Source organism: Syngnathus scovelli, chromosome 2, assembly GCF_024217435.2.
Source record: "Syngnathus scovelli strain Florida chromosome 2, RoL_Ssco_1.2, whole genome shotgun sequence".
In the NCBI taxonomy this organism is placed as follows: Eukaryota; Metazoa; Chordata; class Actinopteri; order Syngnathiformes; family Syngnathidae; genus Syngnathus; species Syngnathus scovelli.
In genome coordinates, this window is record NC_090848.1 from 15,317,039 (window position 1) to 15,335,974 (window position 18,936).

General features: G+C 40.3%; 4 protein-coding genes across 7 annotated transcripts in view; 3 read left to right on the forward strand and 1 right to left on the reverse strand.

Annotated features, from left to right (window-relative positions):
* lamb2l (laminin, beta 2-like) overlaps window positions 1-2,280 on the forward strand; it is a 27,737-nt gene extending 25,457 nt beyond the window's left edge. For both annotated transcript variants that reach the window (XM_049755824.2, XM_049755825.2), the window contains exons 31-35: window positions 8-215; window positions 620-761; window positions 835-1,011; window positions 1,196-1,361; window positions 1,696-2,280. In XM_049755824.2, coding sequence (XP_049611781.1) covers window positions 8-215; window positions 620-761; window positions 835-1,011; window positions 1,196-1,361; window positions 1,696-1,832 — 830 coding nt within the window. In that variant the 3' untranslated portion in view covers window positions 1,833-2,280. The remainder of the gene's footprint in view (window positions 1-7; window positions 216-619; window positions 762-834; window positions 1,012-1,195; window positions 1,362-1,695) is intronic.
* si:dkey-20d21.12 (uncharacterized protein LOC556245 homolog) lies at window positions 2,221-4,717 on the reverse strand. Of its 2 annotated transcripts, XM_049755831.1 has the most exons (5): window positions 4,583-4,717; window positions 4,440-4,500; window positions 3,183-3,325; window positions 2,595-2,786; window positions 2,221-2,489 (listed from the first exon to the last, which is right to left on the reverse strand). In XM_049755831.1, the coding sequence occupies exons 2-5, from the start codon at window positions 4,454-4,456 to the stop codon at window positions 2,353-2,355; spliced, it is 489 nt and encodes a 162-aa protein (XP_049611788.1). In that variant the 5' UTR covers window positions 4,457-4,500; window positions 4,583-4,717; the 3' UTR covers window positions 2,221-2,352. The 2 variants fall into 2 exon arrangements, with proteins under 2 accessions (XP_049611788.1, XP_049611787.1); XM_049755830.2 differs by lacking the exon at window positions 4,583-4,717 and having other exon boundaries at window positions 4,440-4,573.
* A 738-nt stretch (window positions 4,718-5,455) lies between these two features.
* Window positions 5,456-10,490, forward strand: amt (aminomethyltransferase). The gene is made up of 9 exons (XM_049753592.2): window positions 5,456-5,752; window positions 7,448-7,615; window positions 7,696-7,776; window positions 7,863-7,994; window positions 8,135-8,213; window positions 8,310-8,455; window positions 8,566-8,746; window positions 8,822-8,977; window positions 9,368-10,490. The coding sequence occupies exons 1-9, from the start codon at window positions 5,621-5,623 to the stop codon at window positions 9,541-9,543; spliced, it is 1,251 nt and encodes a 416-aa protein (XP_049609549.1). The 5' UTR covers window positions 5,456-5,620; the 3' UTR covers window positions 9,544-10,490.
* Window positions 10,491-10,802: 312 nt separating this feature from the next.
* On the forward strand, window positions 10,803-18,676 carry ifrd2 (interferon-related developmental regulator 2). Of its 2 annotated transcripts, XM_049753590.2 has the most exons (13): window positions 10,803-11,309; window positions 12,618-12,674; window positions 13,490-13,606; window positions 13,687-13,771; window positions 13,853-13,977; window positions 14,076-14,233; window positions 14,857-14,910; window positions 15,431-15,609; window positions 15,687-15,795; window positions 16,086-16,220; window positions 16,478-16,606; window positions 16,804-16,896; window positions 17,266-18,676. In XM_049753590.2, the coding sequence occupies exons 1-13, from the start codon at window positions 11,267-11,269 to the stop codon at window positions 17,344-17,346; spliced, it is 1,365 nt and encodes a 454-aa protein (XP_049609547.1). In that variant the 5' UTR covers window positions 10,803-11,266; the 3' UTR covers window positions 17,347-18,676. The 2 variants fall into 2 exon arrangements, with proteins under 2 accessions (XP_049609547.1, XP_049609548.1); XM_049753591.2 differs by lacking the exon at window positions 12,618-12,674 and having other exon boundaries at window positions 10,815-11,309.
* Window positions 18,677-18,936: the final 260 nt, after the last annotated feature.

Here is an 18,936-nt window from a genome sequence, read left to right on the forward strand (position 1 = left end):
TAACTAGAGGATGGAGCAAATCCAGAGAGCATTGAGAAGGTGGCCATGCAGGTTTTGGCCATTCAGCTGCCAGTCAACAAGACCACAGTGGACACAATAATCATGCAAATCAACACCAGCCTTTCTAACCTGACCGACATCGATGCCATCCTCGGCAATACCTCCCAGCACATCAGTCAAGCCAAGCAGCTTTTGGAAGAAGCTAAAGATGCCAAGTAAGGCCACGACTTCACTTTAATGGAGGACACTAATGAGTGGCAGACATTTTTGTACAAGAAAAAAAAGATTGAAGATACATATGCCCTTGCTCCACTATAGAGCGTACCAGAGATATAATGGCAAAGCCACTATTTATTAGAGTATGAGAACTTGCAGAAGTGAGACATTTCTATAAAATATAATAATAATAATAATAATAATAATAATAATGATAATAATAATAATAATAAAATACATCAAGAGGTAAATAGTCAGTCAACTATTTGGTCTGGTACCTTTGGGATGTTTTTTTGGGGGGGATGCAGTGCCTCCACGGCCACCCTCCAGCTCTGCCCGTGGTTGCTGAAACAACAATGACACACAAAAACTAATGGAGCAAAACCTTTGTGACATTTTGCAGGAGTAGAGCTGAGGTAGTGAAAGATGCAGCCAATGGTACAAAGACAGCCTTGGATCTGTCTGAAAAGGCCATCGAAAAAGCAAGAAGCGCCCTGAAAGAGACTTTGACCAACCTGAACGGCACCAAAAACGCCACTTCTGAGGTCCAGTGCATTGGATCACCAGCGTAGTGAGATGTTCATATCCTAAAAATATTTGTATGGCATTTCCCTGCAGGTGGTTGACAGATTAACACAATTGGAAGCCAAGCAAATGGAGATCATGATGCGCCTAAACAACCTCACCACAGACATCGAAGCACTGAGAAACAAAACTGAGCACAACAGGGACATGGCGAAGGACGCCAAAGCTTTGGCCGACAACGCCACGCTCCAAGCGGACTCGCTTCTGGAGGTAGGATTGGCCATCAGGAGTCCATTTGTATGTTTTCGATTCTAAACACCGTGGTGTGGCTTAGAATGACAAAAAACAAATTAAAACAAAACTACCTTTTGCTTACCCAATTATCGGAATATTGTTTCACAAGTGCTTAGTAATATAGTAGAAATTCTGATGTCCAAACAAAATTTGGTTTCAGAGCCTCAACGACACCAATTTACGCTACAATGAGCTGCGGGAGAAGGTTGACTCTCTTGGCAGCGGCTCTCAAGGATTGGACGCCATCAACCGGAAGGTCGAGGAGCTTAAGAAAGAGGCAGAAAATCTTCTTAATAAAGCTAACAAGAGCATGGAGCAGCTCAAGCGTGAGTACAATACTGTGAGGCATACAAGTCAGCAGTCAGCAACAAATTATGCCGCTTAGTTGCTGTTCTGGCCTTTACTATGACGAGTCTTCCAATCCGTAAATGTACTGTACTGTTTTTTCAATCTTCTTTTATTTATTCTAAACATCTCCCTGCAGTTGTGTAAATAAAGCATCAGAGCAAATTTGCATGAAATCAACCAAGTTTGGACAGTTCCGTCCAACAGCGACAGTATTGATAGACAGGCACTTTTTCACTTAGTTATTTTATTTCAACGTAGTGTATTAAGCACGACTTCCAAAGTTCACCGTCCACTGCCGTGTTGGCTTTGCAGAGCTGGAGAAGAAGTTCAAGAGCAACGAGCAGCGGATGCAAGAGCAGCGGACGGAGCTTGACGAGCTGAAGGAAAACGCCACTTTGGTCCGGGACGTCATCCGGGACCAAGTGCAGAAGTACGGCAGCTGCTCGTGAGGTTCCCGTCGTTCCCAATTTGACTTTAGCTGCCTGAGCCACCAGCAGAGTCGCCATTACTGCGGTAATGTTTGTGTGACTCCAATTTCGAGTATTCCACGTGATTTGTTCAGAAATGTCCATGTACTGTATCACGTTGAGACGTCCGGATAGCAACTCTATCCCGTGTGCTCTTAATGTCTTAAGCTATCAAAACAAAAGGATGACCAGTGGGAAGGATTTTTTTTATGTATGAATATATTGAATAACAAAAATATATATCAATGTATTGGCCCTCTGTATGAGTTTCAATATTTTTACCACAGTTTGAGGATGTTATTGTATGTGCTATTAACAAAATAACATACCTGTTAAAGGGAGAAAAGTGGACCTGACTGATTTAAAAAAATCTATTTTATGTTTATTTTTATTGCAAAAAAAGCTCTCGATTAAACAAATCTATAAAATATCTGGATGTGTTTGCATGTCAAAAATTCAGAGGGTGTCCTTTTCTAATCCTTTCCCTCACACACATTGTCACTCATGTCCGCCCCCTTGTGGCTGTCAGGTTGAGTGTGAGCGCTTGTAGTTTTTGGATCAGCACGGATAGTTGTGTGGCTGCAGCTTCTTTCTCCTTCAAGGCTTCAGTCAGCCTCTGTACTGCGTTGCCTTGTTGTACTGACAGAGGGATGGGGGGGGGAGACAATTCAATGATGTCAAAAGCAAAATATGAAAAAAAGATGCCTGCCTTTGGTTATTCAAACAAGAAAGATGCTTTCTCACCCAGGAAGTAGAAAATAAGTGCAAGTGTGAGCAGAAGCAGCGTGATGACAACACAAGCTATAGCGTAGGCTCGCCACGAGCTTGGAGTCAACGAGTCCCGCAATCCTGGTCCTGCGCTGACACATCTCATGTGGTGTGCTTGCAGCGTCCCATTCACAGAAGGTGTGTAAGCGGGGCGGGGCGGCTTCGTTCCTGTAATCAACTCACTTACTAGCTCATCCCGGCATGTGTCAGCGTGTATGTGAATGTATATATGTGTGTGCGGTTTGTGGAATGTTTTGGGTGAAAATTTTCAAATGCCGGGTTTTTGTGATTTATAGGGATGGAATCATTTTTTCCCTAGATTCTGCTATAAAGTGAAAATAAACGTGAAAAGAGTAACAGAACAGGGGAAAATTAATTGTGGTCAATCAGATGCACCTTAACCCAATCACTGCACACAGTTAAAGGGTATGCACACTTATGCAACCACGTTTTTCCAGTTATTTTTACTTCACCTAAAAATATATTGTTTTGCTTTGATTATTGTTTTTATTTTTTATAACCTTAATAACAGAATTTTGTGTGACAGTGTCTCTCTGTATCTACCTTTGTGGTTATGATCCGGATGAGTCCGATGAAGGTCATTGATAGAGTCCACAGAATGGAGTTCAATCTCAGTGAGGTCTTTGTCGTTGACTCTGTAGGTCTGCAGAGTCGTTTGTGAAGAAGTCCTTGACATTTCACCTATCCTGAAAATCAAAATTCCAAAGAAACTGTTGACAGTATGTCTCTTCTCAAACATTTAGCTCATCTGCCATGCTAATCATTTGTAGTTTTAGTGCAAAGTATGCTCTGAGAGTCAAATCGCTTATAAAGGAACAAATATTACAATACGTACAATACGAACAAATATATTGGTGGGACAAAATAAAACCAAATTGAAATCATAAAGCACAGGAGAAGATGAAATTCCTCGATCAAGACACACCGCACACAACTGTGCATCATACAACACATAAGGAAGGGAATTTATAGTGTTTACAGCTTGAAGGGAAGCATTCTGTCACGTCACAATTTGCATGAGAAAGTGACATCATGGGATGAATCATGTGACATCACATGAAGAATAACAAACGAGAAAGGAGAGTTTCACGGTTTCAAGCTAGAAATGCAGTTGCTATTTTGGGTTTGTGTCAACAAAAGAAACTAATAAGATACCATTATCAATCTAAAATACAAAGGTGTCAAATCTGAAAAGCGGTAAAAAATGTACCCAAGCATATTCAAGCATAAAAGACTCACAAGCTGTGTGACTGTATGAAGTCCCCAAATATGATCATTATATTTATAAACAATGCGCAGTATATGTACATTATAATTGAAAAGTGTGCCATGACAATAATAAATGTAACAGGTATCTAATTTTCAACCAACTTTTCCGGGTCCCACTGAAACCAGCATTTTCGAGGGGGGCATTTGTTGCTATGGCAACTGAAGATGGCGCTTAGATGTGGCAGCAACCAACCATTTGTTCTTGAGAAGAGAAAAATGAGCCCCCAAGGTGTTGACTGTCACTTGACAATAGGAACAATTTGTGGGAGAAAAAATAAGAGACAGCTAACAAAAATACTTAGATTGTTGTTAATTTTCTTGTAGGTAGGCAGGCACTCCCAAATATTTCCATAGAAGAAAATTAGGTCAAGGAACAGATTTTTAAATATTTTCTTGAAGGCGATGCTGTGATAGAATTGATTCTTTGCCCACAGACTTGTCTTCCTTCTCAAAACCTTGTTTTCTAAACCATATGAAAATTTCCCCCAAAATTTTGTCACACATAGAACAATACACACAATCTCTTCTTACCTATCTGGCTCCAGCATAAACAAAAGCCTTGCGCTCCTGTCCTGTATGTGCTGTCCTTGTCCTAGTGGGTCACGGAGGACAAAACTTTCAATGACCTCATAGTTTTAAACCTTGACTGATCTCAGACCTGAGGACATAGTCACCTGCTTGACCAACTATATGACATTACAGCAAATTTTCTTTCTGGCCAGCACGCCTGGTGACTGTGGCCGAGGAAGCTATACACTTGTAAAAGAGAGAGAGTGAAGCCTTTCACAAAATGCCTCGCCTAAAATAGTAGGGGATGCACATGGTGATATTATTAGGCAGGCGAGTGGGTGAAGGGTGCTGCGTCGTTGGGACGCACGCACACACACACATTGAATTATTTTTGAAGCTGTAATATCATCATTCATCACTAGAGGGCAGAAATAGCTTAGTTTCACTTACAACGGGTCTTATACTTCCTGATATTACAAAATAAGGCCTAATATAATTTTTTTGCGGCTTTGGATATGCAGACATAATAATTCTATGATATTATCTTTTTAGTGAATTATTTTTTGTCAAAAATGCTCAAACGAGTTCTCGCGCTTAATGTTGGTTTGTTCAGTAGTTTTGTGAATAGTAATTTTGAATAGTAATATTTGTGCTGGACAGCCCTTTGCACTGGAAAAAAGAATCACAATATCTCTGATGAAGGCAGAAGAAACCGCCGAAACATGTCAGGTAATGAACCTAAAACAATTTGTTTGACATAAAAGAAACCAGTGAAGTAATCACAATATGTTGTTATTTTGTTGTTTACTTTAAACCCCTTGTTGTTTGGTTAGGGTAAAGGATCTTTTATACATGAATTAAGAAATATATGACAGTATATGAGAATGAATGAATACATATGCATGAAGTATGCACATATGCAGAAATGTTATCAATAATTAAAAACAATTTTTTTTGGTCCTTCATTTATGGCACTGATGGAAAATTGTAGCCCTATCATACAGCTAAGCAGCCAGTTTGCCAACTACAATTCCCATAAAGCACTTCGCGTGTTGCGACAAGGAAAGCAGAAATTCCACATAATGAGTGCGAGGTCCAGAAAGTATTGAGCAACAATCACAAGCGGCACGGCTTTCCTACTCCAAGGAGCAGCGAGCGAGCGAGCATCAAGGGCGACACACTCCTTGCGACTTTTTGTCGACATGTGGGCTCGTTTGTCGGCCGGGGTCGTGCCTTCGGTGGTCGGGCGTCGGGCTTGCAGAGAAGCCCGGCTGCGGGCGACCCGATGTGCGACCGCAAAGCTGCAGGAACGAGATGCTTCTTCAAGTGCAGAGGTGAGTGGATGCATGGTGAATGCTTTCCAGAAAACATGATACATAGAGTGTTTTGAAGTCTCGGACACGGTGTCCACGGTACCGACATATGGCGTTTTAATGTAACGGATGGCGCCTCAATGAAGTTGGTGCAGTTAAATGGATAGCGTTGGAGGAAAATCAAAATTAAGTACCCTCACAAAAAACCCGAAATTGTCATCTTAAAAATAAAAAAATAAAATTAAAGATGTCTTAGTTCAGCACAGTGTCCATGTTCAAAGTGAGTTAGAAGTAGAAAATCTTATCTAGTCCTAGACTTTGTTCTCTTATCACGTTAGTACTAGTAGGTTATTCATAGGCAGGAATGTATCCCAAATAAAAATCAAAACAAAAAAAATTCTCCTCTTTACACATGTACAGATAATTTTAGATATGACTTGTAGACCTTTTTTTATACATTACGTACAAATTAAATTTACGCCACACGAGCAAACAGTCAAAATAGTTAGAATAGTATCGACATTTTCTTTTTTTTTTTTTTTTTTTTTTTTTCCCAGAGCAGCATCCAATTATTTTTGCACATCTTGGGACTCCTGTCACATGAATGCATCCAACACATGAGATGAATTTTCCACTTTTCACAATTCACCCAATGACAAAATGAGGAATTACCACTAATATTCCCTCACTTTGTGTTGATTTAATCACCATTTTCCACGGTAGCTTGTTGAGAATGCATACAAAATATAGCAGCAACAACAAAAAATCTAATGGAGCAGCATGGTGGCTCTCGTGCTGATCATGGCTTCATCACACATTCCCCAATATAGGTTCATTGAAGACTCGAAAAAGGTCAAAGGGGTGAATGCAAGTGTTAATGAATGATTGTCTCTGCCAATGGCTAATGAGTCATCATTCGTGACTGGCTGAAAGCTGTGGTGTGTTCATGCAGATATAATGAACATCTGTGCCCGTTTTGTCCTTTCATGTGAATTTAATCCAACTAAAAACAAGCAACGGATGTGACATGAGCACTTAAACACCATCTCCATTGTTTAATGTTCACGAGGCTTTATAAATGTGCTGTGTCGTTGTCATTCATTCATTCATTCATTCATTCATTCATTCATTCATTCATTCATTCATTCATTCATTCATTCATTCATCCTGCAGCTTGAACAGCATATTGGTGCTAATCATTAATTCTTATTTGTGGTGTTTATCTCACTTTATCTGAGTCCCGAGTGTTACAGCCTGGACAACCGCTTTCCTTAAATACCTGCTGACCTTGGACTTTTGTTTAAAACAAAAAAAAAGGAAACAATATATTGAATCTTGCCTAAAGAGCAAACTGCCATTCCACAAAGCACCGCTTCACGCTTGTACACAGATAAGGGCTACGTTTCATTCTCGTTCCAAAGGTCAAACGTGTACATATCATTTGGCTGGGTTTTCACCAGGTACTCCAGTGCAGTCCCCCCCTATTTACGTTTTTTGTGCACAAGCCAAAACAATTAAAGTATTGCTTTGGCACCATTGTCTGCCATCTTGATGCCATGTAGAAGTGAATTGATGAGTTTTATGATGACATCTTGCGGCGTGTTGGTGCCAAGGACCAAAGTTGAAGTTTAATTTGGCATCGGCTTGAAAAAAAAAAAAAATTGGTTGGGTCCTGGCTATTTCTATATGTCAGTTTGTCCGTTTTCTCTACTCCAGGTCGCCTTGAAGAAGACGCCACTGTTTGACTTCCACAAGGCACATGGAGGGAAGATGGTGGACTTTGCAGGCTGGAGTATGCCTGTGCAGTACAAAGACAGTCACATCAGTTCTCACATGCACACCAGAGAGCACAGCGCCATCTTTGACGTCAGCCACATGCTGCAGGTGACATGGTCCACCTGTGGGCCATTTTTTCTTTTTTGTACCTCCAACTAACCGTCCATCACGTTTATTGTTTTTATTAGACCAAAGTCCATGGCAAAGACAGGATCAGGTTCATGGAGTCTCTCGTGGTAGCAGATATTTCAGAACTTAAAGACAACCAGGTGAGGTCTACATGAACAACAATGGGCAAGTGAGAGACTTGATTAGGAAACCGGTTCCTCACATGTCAGTCTTCTCTTATTTCTAGGGTACACTTTCCCTCTTCACTAATGATAAGGGGGGAATTATTGATGACCTCATCGTAACAAAGACGGACCAGGGCTATCTCTATGTGGTCTCCAACGCTGGCTGCGCAGACAAAGACTCTGCTCATATGAAGGTGAGTGACGAGTGGACCGTGACAAGATTTAAAAACTCAATTCTTCATTCAATGGTGTTACTTTTTCCCCAAAATACACAAAAAAAGCGTTTTTAACTCAACTAAAATTTGTGTTTTCGCTGCATGCGTATTACCTCCAGTCCAGACTTGCAGAGTTCAAGGCGTCAGGCTCAGACGTGGATCTGGAGTTCCTTGACGAAGCGCTGATTGCACTTCAAGGTGAGATATTTATTGGACATTGGATTTGTGTGTCTCTGCATAGTGTTCCTCTTGTATGTCGTTCCTGATTCCCGGTTGACTGTTTTATATCTTCAGGTCCGTCCATGTCTCGGGTGCTGCAGGAGGGCTTGAAGGAGGACCTCAGCAAACTGCCCTTCATGACTTCTGCCCTGGCTACTGTCTTTGGTATTCCTGGCTGCAGGGTCACCCGGTGTGGATACACCGGAGAGGACGGGGTGGAGGTACTTGCACCCATTGCTGCTTTGTGTTTTGACTCCTCTTTTATTATGAACATGACATCAAAACTGCACAAAATGGCAACAGTTAAGACGTCTTGCTGTGTGCTTGCCAGATTTCTGTTCCTCAGTCTAGAGTGGTGGAGCTGACCGAGAAGCTGCTGGCGCACAGCGAGGTCAAGCTGGCCGGCCTGGGTGCCAGAGACAGCCTGCGACTGGAGGCGGGCCTCTGTCTCTATGGCAACGACATAGACGAGAGCACCACGCCCGTGGAGGCCACACTCGTTTGGACAATAGGTGAGCCTTTAATCAAATGCTGAATGAATTGTGTCCACCGCCGCATTCACAGCATGAATTTCATGTGACGTGCAGGAAAGAGACGGCGTCAGGCCAAGGACTTCCCTGGTGCGGACATCATTGTTCCTCAAATCAAGGCGAAGACTGCCAGGAAGAGAGTTGGCCTGATTTCTACGGGGCCTCCCGTCAGACAACACACACCCATACTCAGTCCAGATGGAAAAGTCATAGGTCAGAGAACAAATTTGCTGCCTCGGAAATCAAACCCAGTACAATCCAGGAGGTTTTTGATATCTTTGAATGTTTAATTCTCCAAATAAAAGTATCTATTAATAAGGTCTCTAATATTGTATTGTACAGGTTTTATTTCATTTTTATTTAGGATACTCGTTTTCATGCAGTTGGAAAGAAGTAACGTGTACTGGTAATAAGTTCTTCTTTTTTATTACTGCCACTTCATCAAAAAAGTAGAAAACTTCACAAATTGCAAATGTCAACTGTCAAACAATAACGAGACCTCTGGTATTGGTTAGTCTGCATTTTTTTTTTTTTTTTTTTTTAACAAATCAGCAAAGCAAGCTCTTTATGCAGTGTAATTGCAGCTTTTGGTTCTCTTCCTAGGTGAAGTGACCAGCGGCTGCCCCTCACCTTGCCTGAAAAAGAATGTCGCTATGGGTTACGTGGACACCGCCTATGCCAAGAATGGGACAGCAATCCAGGTGGAGGTCAGGAAAAAAGCAGTGGCTGCCACTGTGTGCAAGATGCCCTTCGTCCCTACAAATTACTATTCAGGATAGAGCAACGTTCCTACAAGCGTTTTCCTTACATGTGAACGTTTTTCTTCCGCGGTTTTCCAGATCAGCTGGCCAATGTATCTCCAAATTTTCTGAGCTTTCCTGCGCAACACAACAAAAGGTCATTTTGTTAGATGTGTATTTTAATCACAAAAAATATGCTTTTCATTGGCCAGCAACCATAATACATCTCGTATTGACCAACGAAGATGGATGTGTAAATAAAGCTAGACTTTATTTATTTGGTAATTTTTGTATAATCCTACTGAGTAACAAAGCAACTACAGTGATGAGGTGATGAGTTCTGATGTAAATTTAAGTCTAAATACTGTTTGTAAAACTTTAATAATTGATGGACCAATCAGCAGCCTTTGTGGTGATGGAGGTAGCATCTGATTTTTCATTCAAAATACCTGCTCGTTTTCTATCTTTTTCATTTTTTTTTTATAAAAAAGAGAATATCTTACTTCTGACAAGTTTACAACTAGTGGATGAAATTACCACTACTATGACAACCTAAACACTACTACTGTTTTATCAAAAAGTGTCCTTACAAATGTTTTTTTCTATTGGATTAATATGACTTCTTATTTAATTTAATAACAATGTATCGTATATTAATATCTTCTATCAATGAAGTCAAGTCTAACAAATGAAAATAGCCTCATGATGCTCCAGTGATCACAAACAGTTTTTTTTTCCACACCGAAAAACATCAGAAACAAAAAACACGAGTAGTCATGTTTTTGTTTCTGAAAGTGCTACACTTGACACATTAGTAGTAACCTTTATTGTGTTTTGTTTAAAGCAGAATACTACTGATCAGAAATTATTGAACATTTTTGTCAGCAATTGATGTGAATCTTTACTTGAAAACCTAATCTGTAACATTATTTCATGTGTGAACACTTCCCTTTTATTAAAGATGATTTATTTTCTAATCACTAAAATTCTTGTGTTTCATACATAAACTCAAACAACTTAATGTACAATTTAATCACGCGTTGTTCAAGCCTCATTAGGTTCAAGCCCCCACCCAATGTCTGACGTCAAAACAGCGTTCGGACTTCACTGACGTACCTAACGCCACGACCTCGTCATGTAAAAACAATATTTTTCATTTTTCTGGCGAGATCACTACATAGTCCTTTATTTTAGATATGCAAAATCCCTCTATGATTATTAGCTATTACTGAAAGAGGGACTCTGTCTTTTCTGCTCAAACTATTAGCGGAAAGGGGGATCGGTGACTTGGAGCTGGCATCCTTGACCAAGCTAAACTGGCAACCCCGTTAGCCGGCGTGCTCTCTGCTGTGAGAGGAAAGGAAGATGGTGGACTTCGCAACTGCAGCGTGCTTCAAACTCCTTCCCAAACTCTTTGACAAATGCTCACTGTGCCAACCCGGTGTTACGTATAGAATACCTGGCGACAAGCATAGATAATACACCGATAACAATCGTGAAGGCGAGTGGGTTTGTCACCTGTGGGCAAGATTTTATTCCCGGGTGGAAGTCAGCGAGTTGGGCGGTTTTTGGCCAGTCAGCTTTAGCCAACTCTTCACAAGAATAGTGTCAGAGGAAATTTCATCGTTTTTATTTTGAATTGTCATCGTGGAAACAACCCCAGATGTCTCCACGCCGATTGTAAAGCTGAGAGGAGATTTGAAGTCGGACAGTTTGAAAGCAGACTTTAGTTAGCCTCGCCCGGCTAAATCTGCCGGTCGCCATGCCGCGAAATAAAAAAGGGAAACGGGGCTCTACAAAAGCCGGTAAGTGTGCTCACAACAGTAGTATAATCCATCTTTCCCACAGGTAGCTAATAACAGAATTGTGACTGCATGACAGTGTTAATAAGATGACTTTATGGTGGAAGTTGTCATTTCCCCAGGGTTTGATGTTATGCTAATTTTAGCAAAATTACTCCTTCCAATTAGTCTTCAAAATGTTTTTGCACTGACCTTGTCATCAGTGTTCCAGTTAGACAACAACTGTGTGCGAAACAATGTTTGTACGTCAACTTCATTTTTTATTTAGAATCAGAGGTGGCAAAAAAGTAGAGAGATTTGCATAAAAACACAAACAAAAGTTATTAGAGAAAAGGAAAACACGCAAGTGCAAAGATAGAAATTGATTTTAAAAATATCTGTTTTGATAACGTGATGATTTTTTTTTAATTCTTGAAATGATGATTGTCAGACTGGTATATAAGACAACAGATATGCCACGAAACTTGGCAAACTTGGGGCTAAAACAAACAATTCTCTTCACGTGGGGAGCATCTTGCTTATGTTACTGTTGACACTTTTTCCTCCCTATATTATCCCACCATCTCAATGCATTTGACAGTTTGCCTATGTACATTTTTCCCCCATCACATTATCTGACAAGGGTGAAAAAATAACCCACTTAGTTCAACAAAGTCAGAAATTGAAATTTCAGAAATATATTTTCAAATGTAGGAAATACAAGTACAGTAAGTAAATCACAATGCCATAACTGCCATACACTATTTGTACTTCATTACCTCCCACTGCTAGAAATAATCTTCTATTTATACTTGTGCACGCCTATGAAAAACCTGGTTTTATTTCAACCTTTTGAGTGACAGCTGCGCGCAAAGGTCCCATGTGTTAGTCTAACTTAGTCACGTGTGTTCTGAGTGCCTGTGCTGTCACGTGTGATCTCATTTTTTTGTGCACTGGTGTGGCTCTGGCATGCACATGTTGAGCTTTCGCCCATACTGTTAGACAGCTTCTAGTATTGACACTCGTGCCCGCAGCTTTCGACAATTTCAAGAATCAAATGTGCAGGTTTTGGCATGTGGGAGGAAGCTGGAATACCTATTGGACTTAACTGCTTCTTTATTTTTATATTGATGTTTTCTAAATGAATGGATGTCAGACAGACCTGGCTGAAGACCTCATAAAGTACATTTAAAAAAAAAAAAATCTCACATTTTATGCTTTCTTCCCGGTCATTCTTTTACACCCTTTTCTTCCGCATTCCATTTCTATATTCTCCCACCAACACATCCTATATTTACGTCATTCATTCCGACACCCATACATCATCTCCAGGATCTCTTCGTCAGGAGGTTCTACAGCTACAGTTGACGGCTAGAGCCTCACTGAAAGGTAACTCCTGTAACCCTTGTCCCCACTGCGTCATCAGGACTTTTGTCTCTTGAGCACCACTTTCTTAGCAGCAAATACATTTGCTTGTCACATTTTGGATAGACAGTCGCCAACTAAAACAAGTTTCTATGTTCGTGCAAGCAGTGCATGCTAGCAAGTGCACACTTTGAACTACAGAAGCCACGAAGAAAGATTATAGCTACAGAATGTATTAATTGCCCCACCCAGTGTCACAGTGGCAATGCCGACACAGCACAGCTTCACCCCCTCAAAAAGTTTACACTGCACTTGACTCCACACAATCCAATGACCTCTGAATTACCTCCCCTGACCTTGATGACCTGCAACATGAACACTCACACAACATAGCATTGAGGGTTGTGCACATGGAATGCCACACCAATGGGCCAACAGTAAAAAGTCCTGATCCAGCAGTAATTTGAGGGCTAGCTTGCTTTGTGCATGCATGCGCACACGCACACATGCATAACACGTAAGCCACACTGAGTTACATAGTGGGGGAAAAACAGCTGAGCAAAGTTGACTTGCCTCTGTGTTTTATATTGTCAGTCTGCTTTCTTTATTTACTAACATTCACCCTATTAAATATTACAATGATTGCGTAGCTCCAAATTTAGGTGCCATTTCCATTACTGATTTAAATACAAGCTTATGAACAAATATGTGACAATACATCCAAACGCAAATAAATATGCTACAAAATACTAAATATTAACACTTTATCTCCCAGTGAAGTTCCAACCAAATTTTTTGAGAACCGATCTTAATATTCCTATTCTTGTGTTGCCCGTTAGGTCTCAAAAATGGAGCAAAGGCGGATTCGGGAGCCAGTGACGACGAGCTGACGTCGGACGTTCTCAGCCACTACAGCAGTGCCAGTGAAAGCACCTCCGTGCTAGAAGAGGTCACAGGTTGGCTTGATTCACAATTAGTGGGAGGTTTTTTTGTACCTTTGTCTTGGGTAAAAGAAATAATTCCCCTTTCATTAAAGGAGGAGAGCAGGTTGACGAGCTAACTGCCCAAGAAGAAACGGAAGATAAACTCAAACAGTGCATTGACAACCTAACGGACAAGAGGTGAGGCTCCTGTTTCACGTCATGAAAATCCACAATGGCGGCATGTCCCTCAAAAACTCTTTCCTGTCTGCTCTCATTCAGTACAAAGACTCGACTCGCAGCCCTCGAGTCATTGCGGCTGGCCTTCTCATCCAAAGTGTTATACGAGTTCCTCACAGAGAGACGCTTCACAGTCAGCGACTGCTTGGAGAGGAGCCTTAAAAAAGGTCAGTCTTGCTCTTTCTCATTTTACCACTTAGAGTTCTTACAAATACGCAGTTTGACATTAATAATGTTTTCTGCCATGTTCCCTCCACGTGGCCAGGCAGCACAGAGGAGCAAGCTGCCGCGGCGACCGTCTTTGCACTGCTCTGCATCCAGTTGGGGGGAGGAGATGAGGCAATGGAGGGCTTCAACATGCTGCGACCCGTTCTCACCAGCATCTTGATTGACAACACGGCCGCTATAGCGGCACGCCAGAGTGTCAGTAAACACGGGAAGCACTTGGTTCACATTAGAGTCGAAACCAGTTATCTTGATCAAAATATCACAATTATTGGTACTATCACGATTTTACGAATGACTGTGTCACCGTCAAATATCGGATCAGTGCAATCCACGACCAGTCAAACAAGTGGAAACACTAGTATGCCTGTTTTCTTAATATATAACGGTTTATTTTTTTGTGTGTCTGTTTTTATATGAAGTGGACCCTGAATCCGGAATGAAATTGAATTGAATCCAATTACTAAAAGAAATGTAAACAAACAAGGCAAACCAAATAGACGCCCCAGTGTGTTTTTCATACAAAAAATATAAACTCTTTAATCTCTTTGTATATGTTTTGACTTTATTAATTGTAAACAACAACCTCCAAAGTTAATTTCATGCATATGAGACCTTATGAAATATACTTAAATTGTTTAAAATGACAATACTATCTTGATTAATTATAAACTTTCAAATTCATGCGAAATTCAAAAGACACATGTGACCTTGTATTTGTATTTGACCTTCTGGTGTTGTCCAGCTGACTAGAGAAAAAGCAATGAAAGAATAGTGTCTAGTTTAACTTATCTGTTTGTCTTTGCTTGTGTCCCCATCAGTGTGCCAGAGCTTTGGGGATGTGCTGCTATGTCTCTTCCGCTGAAGATGGAGAGGTGAGAACAGCTTTGTTTAAAAGGTTGGGGAAAAAAAAAAGAAGCTCCACTTGACCTATTGGCTCTTTGTATAAAATGGCTGGATTTCCAGGTAGTCAATTAGAGGGAGCCCTCAGTTTACTTTTCTTATAATTCATACATTGCTTTTTAGGTTACCGATGGCAACTACCGGCAGTTAGCACACCAGCGACAATATTGACTGCTGTGAACTGCAATTTTTCAATTGTTTTATATTTATGCCCTAGTAGTGTTTTCCTTTCAAATATTTCCAGAAATGATGACTTTACAACTGCATGGTGTTGGAATATGGTACTTTCCAGCTTTGTTCCTGTTATAGAAAAAGAGCTTTGTTGTAAACTGAGCATCCCTTGTATGAGTCTAAAAATAACAATACAATAATACAAAAAGACAACACAATAAAATATGCTTCTGTGTTTTATGACTGGGTGAACTGATGGGAATGCATGTTTTGTTAAGTACACACCAACCCTTTTCATTGTTTCATTTTGAACCCTGTCAGGACTTGATCAAGTCATTGTCCCTCCTGGAGAGCGTGTTCATGTCTTCCTACCCCAACAAAGAGGGAGTGCTGCCCACACCCAAACCTGGTGGCCCAGGTCTCCATAGTGCCGCCATGCAGGCATGGTCCTTGCTGGTCACCATGTGTCCAGCATCCAAACTCTTAGTCTTGCTGCACCTGTGAGTCGAGGCTTTATCTTTGAATTAATGTTTTTATAATTTGATTTTTGAAATCACAAACTCATGATCTGTTGCAGCCACCTCCCCAAGCTGCAAGCTTGTCTGCAAAGTAGTGACGTCAATTATAGGATCACTGTTGGGGAAACCATTGCCCTGCTGGTTGAGCTCGGACGCGAGATAGATGAGGTACATACTGCATTTTTAAAGGTAACAAGTATCATCCCCACAAAATAAGTCAATCTCGACTTGGCAGAAATTCTCCTATTGAAGCTTGTACTGTAATGCAATGTATTGCCCACAAAAAATGAGGGAATGCTGTGCATCCAATTTTTAATTTGTTGGTCTTACGGTGTTTTGATAAAGTTTGGATCTCAGAACAATTTCTTGATAGGAACTACAATAATGTGAACATTTCAAAATATGGAATTTTGCGTGCTGGAAAGGTTGTATGACTCAGTTTTCTTTTTTGTATGCAGGACTTTGAGGTGGAGGATGGTGAAAGTCTGTGTGAAAGTCTGAAGAGTTTAGCAACTGACAGCCACAAGCATCGCGCCAAGAACGACAGGAGGAAACAGCGCTCTATCTTCAGAGAGGTTCTACACTACATCGAGGTGGGCTTCAGCTGCCAACTTTTACAATTTTACGCTGTGTGGGATGGCATTTTTGCTCGTGATCAACATGACTTGGCTATCGTGCGCTCACGCCACAAATAATTTTTGGGTTGGTCCATGCTTTTGTTTGGTGTTCTGCCCATTTTTGGAGTCGTCTTGTTTAAATTATTTAGCCTTTTTTATTTTGTTGAAAACTTCAGCTATTTAATATTATTCTGGTTTGTGGCGCTTAAGAGATCCTGTTATGTCTCCTTCAGAATGAGGACTTCACAGATGAGAAGATCAGTTTTGGAGTAGAGAGCATGTACGTCGACAGCTGGATGAGGCGAAGAATCTATGATGCTTTCAAAGAGATCCTCGAGTCTGGTGTTAGGCACCATCTGCAGGTCAGCAAGCGCTTAAAAGAAAACAGATTTTTTAATTTTTTTTTTATTTTTTAAAAAACCCAATCACAATTTTGTGAGGAAACACTATTACTATATTATTAAACTCTATTATCTCCAGTGACTGTGAAAGTAAATGTTTGAAGTTGGGAACAACACTCTCATAAAGGATTTGGGGGTTTTCTTTTGCCTGGCTGCAGTTCAACCCACTTCTGAGAGACATCATTGGTCTTGGCCCTCCCATCATCCTTGACGCAACCGTCAAAGCCAACAAGATCTCACGATTGGAGAAGGTAAATGCCTTACTTCTGGCCTCAGGGGTCATGTTCTATGAATTCTGAGCATCCGAAGATTTGAATGTCTAGCCACTCATCTTCACCACAATATCTTCAGCCTAACACCCTGCTTTGCCATGTTAAGACTGCCCTTTTTGTGGAGGAAATGAGTGAAAATGAGTTAATTTGTGCCAATCTGAGGTTATTGTTCAATAGAAGTATTCTTTAAGTACTTATGCAAAATAATTGTAGATGGTGGTCAAGGCACTCATTAAAATCAATAAAGGAAGAAAGAACTAACATATTTTAATCTTTGTATTGATTATGTAATATTGTTACTTATTGCATGTACTCTACTGAAGGCTAATTCATTATTTCCTTCACCAGCATCTTTTCAACTCAGCTGCCTTCAAGGCCAGGACGAAGCAGAGGAACAAAGTGCGGGACAAACGAGCCGACATCATGTGAAGATAAAAAAAAAAAAAAAAGTTGACACCAATCAACTGCCTTCAAGCCAGCCTCGAAGAGGCATAATGAATTAATTTGGACTCAAAACATTTTACCTGTGGCTACATCCTTCAGATTCTAGATGGCGCACACTCACGCTCGGGCTACCGTTATGGGTAAAACATATTTTGCTTATGATGCAGAGGAATAATTTTTAAAGATGATAATTTAATGTGTTAGCTGTTAGTGTCATGTAACAAAGGTTTAACTGGATGAAAAATGCTTTATGACTCAGAAGAAAAATAGTGGTAATATGATGCTTTATTCATGTCAATAATTTAATAGAAGCATTTACAGTTCATTCTGAAAGTATTAACAGTGCTGAACTTTTTCAATATTTTTTCATATTACAACCTTATTCTAAAATGGATGAATTTACTTTTCTAAGTTATTTCTACATATGCAACACCACACATAACTCAGTGGTAGTTTCCTAATCCAGAGCTTGGGGGTTTGATCTTCGGCCGTTGTGACCATGCGCAAGTATCCTTGAACAAGATACCGAACCCCCAGTTGCTCCTGGTGCTGTGTCATCAGGAGCTAAATGAGGAAGTCGGTGTGAAGCGCTTTGAGGTCATTAACAAGTAGAAAAGCGCTCTACAATTGAAAAAAACATTTAGTCAAAACACACACATATGTGGGACATAATGTAAGTCGTCACACCTTTTGCGCAGTACTTAATGCAATTTGGCAACAGCCATTTCGTGATCTCTCCAGAAATCATTCAGGTTAATATCTAGGTGCTATCTGGTCAAATCCAGGACAATTGGGGCCTTGCATTTTCGAAGAAGATGTAATATAACAAAATGTGGTTTGAAGTTGTGTGAATATGTACCAGATCCACTGTATATTTCATGGGAGGAAAATTCTGAGGCATTTTATCTTGAGCCTAATTTATGTTGCGGTTTTGAAAGGTGCTAATGACAATGCTAATCTATGGTAGCTGTTTATACATTATGTATCTAATAGGATAACTTTGCCAAATCCACACTCTCCAAACATTGTGACTCAAGCGAAAGTGGGTGTGTTGATCATGTTAGTGTGCTTTATGAGTTTGAATCATCACTGACAAACTATATGCCTCATTAGCTTTTCGGAGGAATTTTTTGAAAAGGGGAAAACCGCTTAATTATCTGGTTGTTGCTATTTGTTCTTCAAATTGTACTAAAGTATAACAGGAATACTTTTTACAGTTTAGGGAAGATGACAGATTATTATGATGTTGCAGTTTTGTCTATTTTATTGCAGGTGGGTGTTACTTGAATCATTAAAGGAGTGTCTTGAGCGTTGACTGTTTAATTTTCATTCTCAAAACATTCCACTCTTGGCAGAAATTACATGTACAAAAATCTTTCATCTCATAATTTGGGGCCCAACACTGACCCCTGGAGAACACCATAAGAAATGTCCAAAAATAGGACAAATCAATTGGCTTCACAAACCATTCTATCAAATGACTCCATAACTCATCCGGTTTAATACCCTTCTGCAAAAGCATTTGGAATATTCCATCTGTTAATAAAATATAACGAATCAGTACACATTCATTTT